General features: G+C 30.8%; 1 protein-coding gene across 1 annotated transcript; it reads left to right on the top strand.

Moving 5' to 3' along the window:
* The first annotated feature begins 3,764 nt into the window (after window positions 1–3,764).
* On the top strand, window positions 3,765–9,577 carry LOC123301428. The gene is made up of 5 exons (XM_044884166.1): window positions 3,765–3,800; window positions 3,856–3,918; window positions 5,502–5,550; window positions 5,757–6,930; window positions 7,072–9,577. Exons 1-5 carry the CDS (start codon window positions 3,765–3,767, stop codon window positions 9,575–9,577), a joined length of 3,828 nt encoding a protein of 1,275 aa, XP_044740101.1.
* The last annotated feature ends 4,001 nt before the right edge of the window (window positions 9,578–13,578 follow it).

The following is a 13,578-nucleotide window of genomic DNA, read 5'->3' on the forward strand; positions in this document are numbered from 1 at the left end:
GGTATTCAACCTTGATTTACGCAAATTTCTTCGAAAAAATCAAATTATTCGATAACACCAAATATACACACTATCACGTAGAAGCACAGGGAAAAATGGTATAGAAGTATTAAAAGGACTTAGACAATACCTAGTTAGACACGGAATACCATCTAAAATAATTCATGAACCTGGATTAGAATTCGAGAACATTAATTTTATAGAATTCTTGCACATCTACCAAATTACGAACCATACTACTTGTGCTAGAACATCACAAGGAAACGCACCAATTGAAAGATCTCACTCTTCAATTGTAGAAACATTAAAAGTACTACGAGTTAAGAAAGAAAACTTATCTCTAGACGAAATGGTCACATTAGCCGTCCTGACCTATAACAATTCAATTCATTCTGCTACTAAATTAACTCCTTTCGAAGTAATCAATGGTATAAGAGAAAACTCGTTAGTTGAACCTAAGACTAATAACGCCCTTAACGATTACAATTCCCATCATCTAAATGAATTAAAACCAATTCAAGATTTAATAAAACAAAATAACCAAAATTTACTCAAAAGAATCGAAAAGAAAAACGAAACTTTAAATAACCCACCTACACTAGTAGAAGGACAAACAACCTACGTAAAAGTTAACAAAAGAAATTCTAAGTTACTACCAACCATTGACAAAGTTAAAGGACAAAAGGGTAAAAAGTTAGCCTTTACAACCAATAATAATAGGAAGTATCATAAATCGAAAATTAAAACGAGAAAATCTTCTTTGCAGGTTCGCAATGGCGACCAGCCAACAAATAGAATTTCATGACTTGACGCATACACAGGGACTACTAGCACTTAACTTAGGAAAAACCCTGGTAACCACCCACTACAATAATCTTATCCATATAGTAGACTTAAATAATTTAGAAACTACAACTTTAGAAATTAAGAATACGTTAAACAAATTAGAAGCAAATACTACATTTTTTTATAACCCTGATCTTCAACAATCTGCTCAAAATCTATTAGATAAAGTTTACTCACTTAAAATAAATCACCGACATACTCGTGGATTAATAGACGGAATAGGTAGTGTAATTAAGAAAATTACAGGAAATATGGACAATGACGACGCTCTAGAAATAAACAAACAGATACGCAATTTACAAGACAATTCCCTTTTGACTCAAGACTCAATTAACAATCAACATAAACCAAACTCTCAAATGATCCAACGTTTCTCGAACATCACTAAATTCATAAACACAGAACAAGCGCGATTACAAATTATATCAAAATCCATAAAAAACTTCAGTAATATCGAGCATCGACTACTTGCCACTCAAGTTTACTTTGCTTTACAAACCCAAATCACTACACTTACCGACCATGTAGATAACATTATCCAATCACTGCAATTGGCAAAACTTGGCTTGTTATCAAAACACATTTTAAATAAAAATGAATCATCACTTGTTGAAAGCAAACTGCCACAAATCATTCAAAATTATAATGACGAACAAATTTATGAAATCCTAGAATTAAAAGCGTATTTCAACAACACTAATCTAATTTTTGCTGTAAAAATCCCACAAATGACCAATGAATCATGCACAACCTACAGACTAAGACCTCTACCCACAAATCATAGTACAATAATTATCCCAAAATCCAACTACCTGCTCCTTAATCCAAAACAATATTCATTCGTAACCAAACCTTGCAAGCAGATAGAACAACTCTATATGTGTAAACAATTACAATTACAAAATAACTAAATTAATACTTGCAAAGTAAAAATCCTACAAAACGAACCAGCGCAATGCACGTTACATCACACTGTCGAAACAAGTTTCATAGAAGAAATCGAAGGTAACCACATAATCGCTTACGTTAATAAACCTATAAATATTAATACAACCTGGGGAAAAAAGATCACCAAATTTACTGGAAAACTGTATATCCATTACAACAAATGTATTTCGTATTTCAACATTTATTTTAAGTTATATTAAATATTATAAAAATAGAAAGAATCGTGCTAGAATTATCGAAAAGATAAAATATACGCCTTCAGCACCCCAAGAGCCTGTGGAGCTTACACAAAAAGCTCCAATAACTTTTCTGTTCAAAGCTCCATCTTAAGGAGGGAGAAGTTATATATCCTAGTTCACCTATATTATTAATTAGTATACTTATATAGAATATGTCAAGGACGTTATAAACAAATATGCAATGACGTATTTTATACACATCATTTATAAACAGGTTTCTAAAAACATTCATATTAAAAACTGCATTCCAATCTATACGATGTTTTCTAAAAACATACCAAAATTTAGTATACACAAGTTCGGCTTCTTGCACGCTTGATTGTAGCGAACTAGCGATAGAATTATAAGTTGTATAATTGTTATTGAATTTAAATTAAAATAAGTTTTAACATTGTATTGTTGTTAAATTAAATAAAGTATATTTATTTTATACATTCGAAATCTAAAATATGATTTATATTATTCAAAAATTTGGAATATATTGTTTCAATATTTTTTTCCACAATACATCTGTAGCGCTATGCACAAACATTCGTGATAATTATCACAAAAATGATACTTATCGTTTTTTGGCGCTTGCACTAACGTCTTGGTGATTCACAAACACTCTATGTTAGTGAAAAAAGCGTTAAATTTCTTATCGACTTTATTCACAGAGTTAAATTTCTTATCGACTTTATTCACAGAGTTCCATATGTATAAAGAAATTTTTTAATAAACGTAAGTTACTTTTTGTTACAAACCAATAGAAGTTACTAGAATAGCTAAATTCACATGTAAGCTATGTATATCAACATCAACAAATAGTTTATTTGACAACATAGCGTCCCATAGTAGCAGCGTCCCATAGCAGTAGACCCATTCTACTTCGTTTTTTTTTTTTTTTTTTTTTTTTTTAACTTAATGTTGGTCAAAACTTTATATTTTAATCAAACTTTTTTTAACATTAATTAAATTTTTTAATATTACAATCTTATAAATTCACATAATTACAAATTTACATTCTACATAATTACAAATTAAAAAATGACAAATCACAATGACATTTTTACAAATTACAATCTGGTTATCGCATCACCACGTTTTGAGATGGCAATTAGAATAGCCACTTCGAACGGAAGTACGGTGCGGTCACCGATTGATTATGACGACTTCGCTACTTATATTGGACCACGAATACTTATTGCTGATTTGATACCACGGCTTCTTAGAAAATCTAATGAAACTGTCATTATTCAGGTGGTTATTGCTATCTCACTTTATTTAATGAGATGGGATTATCCTCTGTTGTAATGCGTTACGTTAAGGGTCTCTTAGGACGTTATCCGAATGTCGGTGATGTTTTGAGAGTTTTATATAAATTTTTAAATAATATAGATCAAAAAATTTGTAGTAAAATATATGTTTCAAATGACGGCCTTCTGCACGTCAGACCTTCAGTCATTAAATTTTTTTATTCAAACATTTAAATTTTGTGCTAGATACGTCGGTTTTAGAATAGGTGCCTTTAATAGTACGTTAGTAAAAACTATGACGGCGGAGGAGGTGTGTGTGCTGCTACGACAAACAGGTAATGATCCGAAAACGGTGTTTCATGATGTTGTTAAAACTGAATTGACATCGAATAGGGAATTGCGGTCTCAAGTGGTAGCCTCCATCACCGATGACGTTGTAAAGACTAATGATAATAAAGTTATCGAAAAGGTTTCTTATTTTTTAACTAGTGACGAAATGGCTCGATTAAAAATGTCTTTTCCAAGTATTGAGGTAAGTTTCACTAATAAGAAGAAACATCCACACGCTTTCGCGGCGGCTCATAGAGATTTGGAAACGGCGTTTATTCTCGACTATCTTAATTATAAATCAAATAAACATTTTCCGGAAGGTTATCAATTTTTTATTAAAGATTATGGGAAGAATTGGTTTTCACACATTGCGAGGAAAAGAGACAATATACATAGTTGTTGTCCGATTTTGTCGGCCAATGATGCATGTAGAGAGTCTAAGAGAATGATCAATATTCGAAATTTTCAAGGAAGTTCGAGATACGATCAGACATTACAATATTTGTCCACGGAAACGGGTCAGAGGCGAATTAGGTGTAACAGAAGAGCGCAGAAGTGTCCATTGAAAGCCGAGTTCGGAATGATGGTTCAAGCTTCATACGATTGTACGGCTAAAGATTTGGCCGATATGATGGATGCAGATGATAATTTGCGCTTGGTTTGTTCATTTATTTTTGTTGCTGACATGTTTGTTGAGGACGACGGCGTGATCGAAAATTTAAAAATGCGATGGAAAATATAACGTAATAATAAAGGAGAAAGGACTGTTATTAATTTCTATTTTGAGAGGGATGCCGCAGTACAATATACGCACAATTTTGATACATATGTTGATATTATAACGAAGAATTACGTTATTAGTAGTGCTGGTAACCTTTTATTTATAGAAAGAATTAATAGTATAAATGGAGCCTTTTTTTTTTTTGAAATGGTTAGAAATCAGGTAGTTGGTTTGAAAATTCCTAATACACAGTACAATCATAACCTGTGGTATAACAACAAAAGCGATCATATAGTAATTAAATATTACGATTATGACTACGATCGACATAGTCAAGACCATATTCTCAGATTAAGACCAATATTTATATCAGCGCCAAAGAATTTGTATCAGAGTGCGTTAGATCATTTATTAGGAGAGGACGGGAAAAAATTTAGCGTTCAATCAATTTTTCAGGTACTTAGATCTTTAAATACTAGACAGGTGATCAATGGGGCGGAAGTAAGCGTATCTAAACCAATTGAGGCTCAGGCCTTATATAAGTTAGCGCACGCCATTTATATAGTAGCATACATTACGCGATTTGACACCGGTAAGGTAGATAAGATCTTGATTGACGAGATTGAAAGAGTGCGAAAAGTGAATGATTTGACGTTTTCCAAAGCTTTGGTACAGGTTTTTAAAAGTATATTTCCGGCAATACACTCATCGGTACCAACACTGGTTTCGGCGATTCATATAATACGATTAGTAGGTAAGTAAAGCCGAGTCCCGACCACTTTTCCATAAGATTTAACATGGAGAAAAATTGTGATTTACTTCCGGTGTAGTATAGAAATAATATGAATATGTTTGTGGTTAGAAGCTGATAAGGAAATGATTGTGGTTAGTATTAATTCAAAACCGCATGTTTGTGGTTAAAATAAAAGTATGCATTTAAAACCGCAAAATTTGGTAAGGCATTGTTTTAATTAAATAATTTTGGGATGCCGTACCATTCGCAGTTGATGGTGGCGGCCGGCTGCTGACCGCCAGCGTTTTTCGCACCCAGTTGTGATCCTGAATTACAACCGCCAACATAGTCCCATTGAGGAAATGTTTGTGGCTTAAGATTAAGTATTTTATATAATTGAGGTTAATTAACTTGTAAGGAAAAATTTAAATAAAATATTGAGTAATAAGAGTTGTTTGTTTGTGGTTAATAAGTTGACGTATATTTTTGTGGTTAGTGGTATCCGTTTTGAAAAATATAGGAATGTGGTTAGTTAATAATAAGGAAAAATAATGTAAAAAATTGAACGATAAGAGGTGACGTAAATAAACTAGATTTTTGCGTATAAATACAATGTCTGTATTCGATTCAAATTACTGATATATTGGACTTAATACTAATATATTGTATTTAATTACTTCTATTGTTAAAAATGGCTTCAGTAGTGGAATTAAGCAAATCAATGGTAGAGAATATGAAGAAAGCTTTGCTTCTATTAAATGAAAATAAAAATCAAGGTGGTTTGGAAAAATGGATTAAGAAATGCACAGTGAATATTCGACAATTGAATAAACATTTAAAAAAATGTGATTGTGTTGGTACAAAACGACATTTGCAAACAAGTATTGGTGAAATGATTGGTTTTCGGGTAATGATGAAGGCAATGCTACATCAAGGTGGTAATATAAAACATAATATAAAACGTAATATAAAACGTAATATAAAACGTATTCAATGGAAGAATATGGAGTCCGCGTTTGACAGTCGAATTAAGACTGGTATAATTATTAATTTGGCACACAAAGACCCAAAATTATTTTTGGGCGATGCACTGTGTATGTTTATACGACAAATCCGGAATGTTTTAAAGGATTTCAATCAAATCAAAGTAAATTCAACATTTTGCGGTGAATTTGTAAAGCTACAGAATGATGATGAAGTTTACGAATTCAAATATTTTAATAGTAAGAATCAAATTATTGATCGAATTTCAAATTTAACGGAATGGTATCAGGAAAACATACAAAAACCAATTTTAGTACAGCTAGAAGAATTTCAAGAACGTGACAGTGGTTGGGCCTTAAATGCAGTTGTAAACTTAATGATTAATATTAACAAATATGAATCGTTCAGAGGTTCATCATATATTGATTTACCTCAACAAATAAAATCCAAAAACGCTTGCATAAACGTTAAAAATAATGATGATGCTTGCTTTGCATGGGCGGTTACATCAGCTTTACACCAAGCTTCAGAGCATTCTGATAGAATGTCTTCTTATCCACATTATTTGCGGGTGTTAAATTTAAATGGTATAAACTTTCCGATGGAACTAAAACAAATACCAAAATTTGAAAAACTGAACGATATAAGCATAAATGTGTTTGTTTTAAAATTAAAAAAATCTATGTACAGTGTTGTGCCACCTTTGTTAACAAATAATAAAAGAAATAGACATGTAAATTTACTTATGGTTCAAGATGTGTATTTTGATGAAGAAGATGATGATGATGAAGAAAATAATAATGATGAGAATATTGATATCAAATACCATTATTGTTGGATTAAAAATTTTTCACGACTTGTATCAAATCAACTGAATAAAGATGGCCATAAAAAGTTTTTTTGTGAGCGATGTTTACATTATTTTCGTGATGAACAAAAACTTTTAAAACATTTTGAAGAGTGTGAAAAAATGAATGACTGCAAAGTTATTTTGCCTACAAAAGGTAATAACATGGTATATTTTAAAAATTTTAGTAATAAGGAACGAGTACCGTTTATTATCTATGCCGATTTTGAATGTTTATTGAAACCACTTGCTCCAGAAAATAATAAAAATTCACAACGTTATCAACAACATGAAGCATATAGTGTAGGTTATTATTTTTGTTGTTCATATGATGATACTCTTAGTTATTATAATTCGTATAGAGGAGTCAATCCCGAACTATGGTTTGTAGATGAATTGAAGGAAATAGCTGAAAAAGTTGAAGATATATATGCAAATCCTGTACCTATGAATGAGCTTAGTGACATTGAAAAACAACAATTTCGGCAAGCTTCTGTGTGCCATATTTGTGAAAAAGCTTTGGGTAATGATCGTGTACGAGACCATGATCACTTAACGGGAAAGTTTCGTTCTGCCGCACATAGCGAGTGTAATTTAAATTACCAAAATTCACGGACAGTTCCTGTTGTGTTCCATAATTTGAGTGGGTACGATGCACATTTTGTAATTATGGAATTGGCTACAGCGTTTGAAGGCAGAGTAGATTTATTACCTATAAATAAAGAAAAATATATATCATTCACCAAAAACATTGTTGGTAGTGATGTAAAATTTAAATTTGTTGATTCATTCCGATTTATGGCATCATCATTGGAAAAGTTAGCATCATATTTACCAGAATGTAAGATATTATACAAAAATTGTTTTGATGGGGATGTTCAAAAGTACAATTTGTTAACTAGAAAGGGTGTGTTTCCGTATGACTATGTTGACGGTTGGAATAAATTAGAAGATCGGCATTTACCACCTATCACAACATTTTACAGCCAGTTGAACGATTCAAACATTTCACAAAACGATTATGAGCATGCGAAAAATAATTGGAAAAAATTCAAAATTCAAACTTTAGGTGAATATTCGGACCTGTATTTGAAAACAGATGTATTACTTCTAGCAGACATTTTTGAAAATTTTCGTGATACTTCTGTTAAGACATACAATTTAGATCCTGCGCACTATTGTACCACACTGGGATTTACATGGGATGCAATGTTAAAATACACAAAAATTCAACTGGAATTGTTAACTGATATTGATATGTTGATGTTTGTGGAGCGGGGAATCAGGGGAGGAATAAGCCAGTGCTGCAATCGCTATGCGAAAGCAAACAATAAATATATGTCTGATTATAATGAACTTGAAGAATCCATATTCATAATGTATTATGACGTTAACAATTTGTATGGTTGGGCCATGTCGCAATATTTGCCGACTGGGAGATTTAAATGGTACACTGACACATCACTGAACGTGCAACGGATACCTGATGAATGCTCAGTAGGTTTTATACTGGAAGTGGACTTAGCGTACCCTCAGCATCTTCATGATCAACATAATGATCTTCCATTATGCTCGACACATGAAAAGCCACCAGGTTCAAAACAAAAAAAGTTACTTACAACACTTCATGACAAAGAAAAATACATAATTCACTACAGGAATTTGAAACATTGTCTCAAGCTTGGAATGAAATTGAAGAAAGTGCATCGTATTTTGAAATTTAATCAATCTCCTTGGCTAAAACACTACATTGACTTAAATACTCAAATGCGTGCCAAAGCAACAAACGAGTTTGAGAAAAACTTATATAAGCTAATGAACAATGCAGTGTTTGGCAAAACGATGGAAAATGTGAGAAAACATACCATTGTAAAATTAAAAACCAAGTGGTCGGGTAGGTTTGGAGCAAAAGTTCTCATTGCCAAACCAAATTTTCATAGTAGGACAATTTTTAAAGACAACTTGGTAGCGATTGAATTAAATAAAAGTGAGGTGTTTTTTAATAAACCAATATATGTAGGCATGTGTATTTTAGACATTTCAAAGACATGTGTATATGACTTTCATTACAATTATATGCAAGGGGTGTTTGGTGATAAGTGTAAGGTTTTGTATACCGACACGGACTCGTTAATTTACGAGATAAAAACACCAGATATATTCAAAATTATGAAACGTGATGTACAAAGATTTGACACTAGTGACTATGAACTAAATAATATTTATAACATACCTTTAGTTAACAAGAAAGTACCAGGTTTAATGAAAGATGAGCTAAATGGACAAATAATTACCGAATTTATTGGTTTAAGATCTAAAATGTATAGTGTAAGAGTGAATGGTGAAGATAAAATAAAAAAGGCCAAAGGAGTAAAAAACTCGGTTATTAAAAATACAATTACTTTTGATGATTATGTTAAGTGTTTAACAAACTGTACAGAAATTATTAAAAGACAACAATGCATTATATCTAATCAACATAATGTATATACAGTAAATCAATCAAAGATTGCTTTGAGTCCACACGATGATAAACGAAGTTTGATTGATAACTCTTCGGATACATTCGCGTGGGGTCATTATAAATTACAGTCAGATGAAGAAATCGATGAATTATTAGATGAAGTTATTAACTTGTTGGGTCAACATCCAAGCATTAACAATATAATACAGGGACTGTTAACTACGCAATGAATATAACTTATTTATTTGACAATGAACCGCAATTATTAAATTGTTTGACTGAAAAAACATTTTTAAAAATATATAAAAATATCAGTTTTTATACTTTAAAAAACTATGGTGATAAAATAATTACACGTGCTTGGAATAGTTTACCAAATAATATACAACAAGTGTTAAAACATTGTGAACCCTGTTATGAACATTATAACATAGGGAATACGCAGTGGGATGGGCCTCCAGGCTTAAAAAGTAAATGTTATTTATGTAAATCGACTTTGTATGAAGATGTAACTTTGTATGAAGATCTTTGTATGGATGAGTTGTCAAAATTATTTCCTAACTATAATTCGATTTGGGCATGCGAGTTAACAACATGTATTGAAGATCTATTTACATCAGAACCGTGGCTGTATGGATGCATAGAAAATATGGATGTGTTGTTGAAATTAACTGAACAGTTATTTAACAATGATAAATAGATATCTGAAATTCAAGATAATTGCATTAATTATTATAGCTTTGCAAGAAATATGAAAAAAGTTTGGAGGAAATTACCTGAAAGTATAAAAGAGGAACATTTTAAAATTTTGGAAATTATTTACAAAAATCACTGTTTTTAAGAAAAAATTTTTTATTATGTAATCAAATACAAAAATAAATAATTATATTTTTAAACTATGTTTTTATTATTAATGAATTATGTTCTGATGAGAATCCTAACCATTTAACATATACTTTATCTCCTTTTCTTTTCAGAATTTTCTCAACTAAATATACATCAGGATATTTTACTTTTTGTAATTCATATTCATAGAATCCACCTTGTATGGGATGAGAATTAAAATCTTCAAGCAGATAAGTTACAGGATTTGTTATTTGAACTTTTTTAATTTTAAATATTTCAGTTGTCCATGATGTTAAATAGCCTTTATCAAAAAGGGATTTATATTTTGAAATACGAACAAAATCAACAATTTTATACTTGGGAATGTCCACAATTTTTATGTTGTTATAAACAGCTGAAAGTAACATCTTCTCCTTATCAGTTGTAACATCACACGGTTTCATTTTTATTGTTCGATGTCTTGTTCCAATGTACTTATTAATTAACTTTGAAATAATTTTCAACCAATTGTATGACCCGTTTAAACTGAATTGTTTCCACATTTTTTCTTTAAGTGTTCTATTAAAACGTTCAACTATTGAAGCCTTTAATGAACTAAACGTTGAATAATGGTTTATATTATATTTATTCATTAACTTTCGAAATTTTGTATTAAAAAATTCCGTTCCATCGTCTGTTTGTAAATTGGCTGGCAGACGGCCATCTTTAAAAATTGTCATCATTGCAGTACAAACTTCATCTCCTGTTTTATTTTTTATTGGCACCGCCCATGCATATTTTGAAAATGCATCGATAACAGTTAATAAATATTTATATCCTTTATTTTCTTGTGCATGTCGACCCATTTCAACAAGATCGGCTTGCCATAAGTCATCTAATCCTTTTATAATTACCCGCCTTCGTTTAAAATTTCGACGCGCTGGTTTATGTAATTCGTTAACAATTTGTTGTTTACTCATAATTTATTTTTTAGATTCTAGTTTTATCAATCTTTAGATGAACGAAAATAAAATCAATATATTTTTGAAATTTATCTGTTAGATTTGATGAATTATTTATTTTAACGGTTAGATCACTAATTTTATTTTTTATTAATGTAACGTCTTTCAAACACTTTTCTACATTATTGCTTAAATTTGGATTTAATTTTAAGATAACTTTAGAAATTTCATCTATACTTTTACTAATTTTATCTATGTGTGTCTCAAGTACTGTGTCACTATTCAATTCAAGTGTTTTTAATGTAGTTTCCAAATACAGTTTATTTATAGCATCATTATCATGCTGAGGATTGTTTAAATTTGTAATCCTTTTGTTTTTTAAATCATAATCTCCGTTTGCAGTTAAATGAAAACCATGCAGATCCTGCAAGGTACGCTTATTTGATCGACCAAACTTATCAACACTCATAATTATAATGATTACATTCCTTTCATGTATTGGGTATTTATATTATAATTTTGGCCTCTTTCAGCTCTTCAATTATTGATATAATTTCATTATTATGACTTGTATTGCCCGCTTCTTGTGATGCAATGAGTAATCGAAGTCTATTTACCAGCTCATTTGGATTATCCCAATAAGTGTGATTGATGTTATCAGTTACTTGCATTAAGCCCATACCTTCAGTGGTTTTAATTCTTTTCCTGCTCATCAATGGTTTAGTAATAGAGGTAGATTGTACACGTTTTTGATGCATGGTTGGAAATAATTGACTAATAATGTGTGTATATTTATAACTTTTGTTAGCATTTATCTGTTTGTTAATGTCATATTGACGTTTATGGGCATTAGTAGTAAATCATTCTCTGTATACAAATCATTATCTGGTATTTTCAAAAATAATAACTCATACAAACCACGTGTACCATTATACTTTGTATCGTTAATTTCAAAATCATTTCCATTAATTTTGAACTCTGAGTTACCTATGTACCATTTATCATTGTCAAAGTGGGGACCATATGTATTATCAATAGTATTAGCAGCAGTTAGTGTGCGTTTAAGATATTCGCCAGCTAAATCTCCAAAGTGAAATCCATGTGAAAAAAAATTTTCAATTTCTTCACGTCCTTTTGGTTCAGATAATAATCGTCTCGCTGAAATTTGCGCTGATTCAGGACGTGTAGGTGTTGTGGTGAAAACTTCTTCTTCATCAGATGGTAAAAATAATGGACTTTCCTTAATAAATGTTTCTGGTGTTTCACTTTTGTTTGTTTCTAATTTAGGCGTTAACATTTCACTTTTTATTGGTTTTTGTTTAATTTCAGCAACAATTTCTTTCAAAGGTTCAGTTAAAGGCTTCAAATTTTTTTCCAACACAATGTCAGATTCAATTTGACCTGTTTTTATTTGCTTGTATTTTTTACGTATAGCCTTTGCAGATTTAATAATATTTTTTGTTAACTCTTCATTCATTCTGAACACGTTTTTAATAAGATCTGTTATGTTGATAAACAAGTCTGTTATGTTAATGAACAAGTCTGTTATGTTAATGAACAAGCCTGTTATGTTGATGAACAAGTCTTTTGTGATTATAACAGATTTTTAAAGTTTCAGTTGTTTAATAGGTCTGTTGTGTTCAACAGTTTATAACTGAATGATGTTCGATTGATGATATGCACTTTAATTATATTATCATAAAATTATCAAATCCTTTTCGATAGCGACCCATATTAATGTCACTATCTTTATCAATAACTACAAAACCATATTTTTCTTTCCAACATTCTGCGCACATGTCTTTAAAAGTCTCAAATGATAAATCAGGGGCCACGTGATTGGAAAAAATGTGTTTTAAATTTAAATCATCCTGTTTGAATAATACTAATAAATTGCAGTTATCTCTAATTAAATGTTTAGGAATTTTAGTGTATGATTGACATAAATAAAAACTGTCTACAAAATTATGTCTACCCATACAAAAATATGACCGAATATTGTCTTGCTTATCACATATGACATCATCAAATATCATAATCGAGTTTTTCTTTGCTTCTTCAGGTGATATAACATCACCATTATTAGAAAACGTATAATATCCTAAACCTTTAAGGCTCGATCCTCACTATAATGCCGTTCACAGTTCGTTCTCGGTTCAATCTCGGTTTGATAAAATATTATAAAGTAAAAAATATATGTGTACATTCATACTATCCGCAACAGTCAAGTTTCGCTCGAATCCCAGTCCAATCACGATCAGGTTCGAAGAAATTTTGTTTGAGCGAGATCGAACTTGTCACGACATGTACCGATAGTGTGAATATTCTTTATTTCGGGTTCAATCAGCTATTACCCGCTGAAGCGATTAGTACATCAAATGTAATTAACTTCAATACTTCAAGTATATTTTACTTTTAATTAAATTTTAATTCTATTTGAATTA

This window comes from Chrysoperla carnea, chromosome 5, assembly GCF_905475395.1.
Source record: "Chrysoperla carnea chromosome 5, inChrCarn1.1, whole genome shotgun sequence".
NCBI classification, from domain to species: domain Eukaryota; kingdom Metazoa; phylum Arthropoda; class Insecta; order Neuroptera; family Chrysopidae; genus Chrysoperla; species Chrysoperla carnea.

Bases quoted from the DNA above. Each gene is read 5' to 3' on its own strand.
- LOC123301428 (XM_044884166.1), top strand. From the start codon at position 3,765: ATGGCTCGATTAAAAATGTCTTTTCCAAGTATTGAG. The intron at 5,551-5,756 runs GTATCCGTTTTG...TGGCTTCAGTAG, and splicing joins GTATATTTTTGTGGTTAGTG to TGGAATTAAGCAAATCAATG. The intron at 6,931-7,071 runs GTTTTTTTGTGA...TAAAAATTTTAG, and splicing joins AATAAAGATGGCCATAAAAA to TAATAAGGAACGAGTACCGT.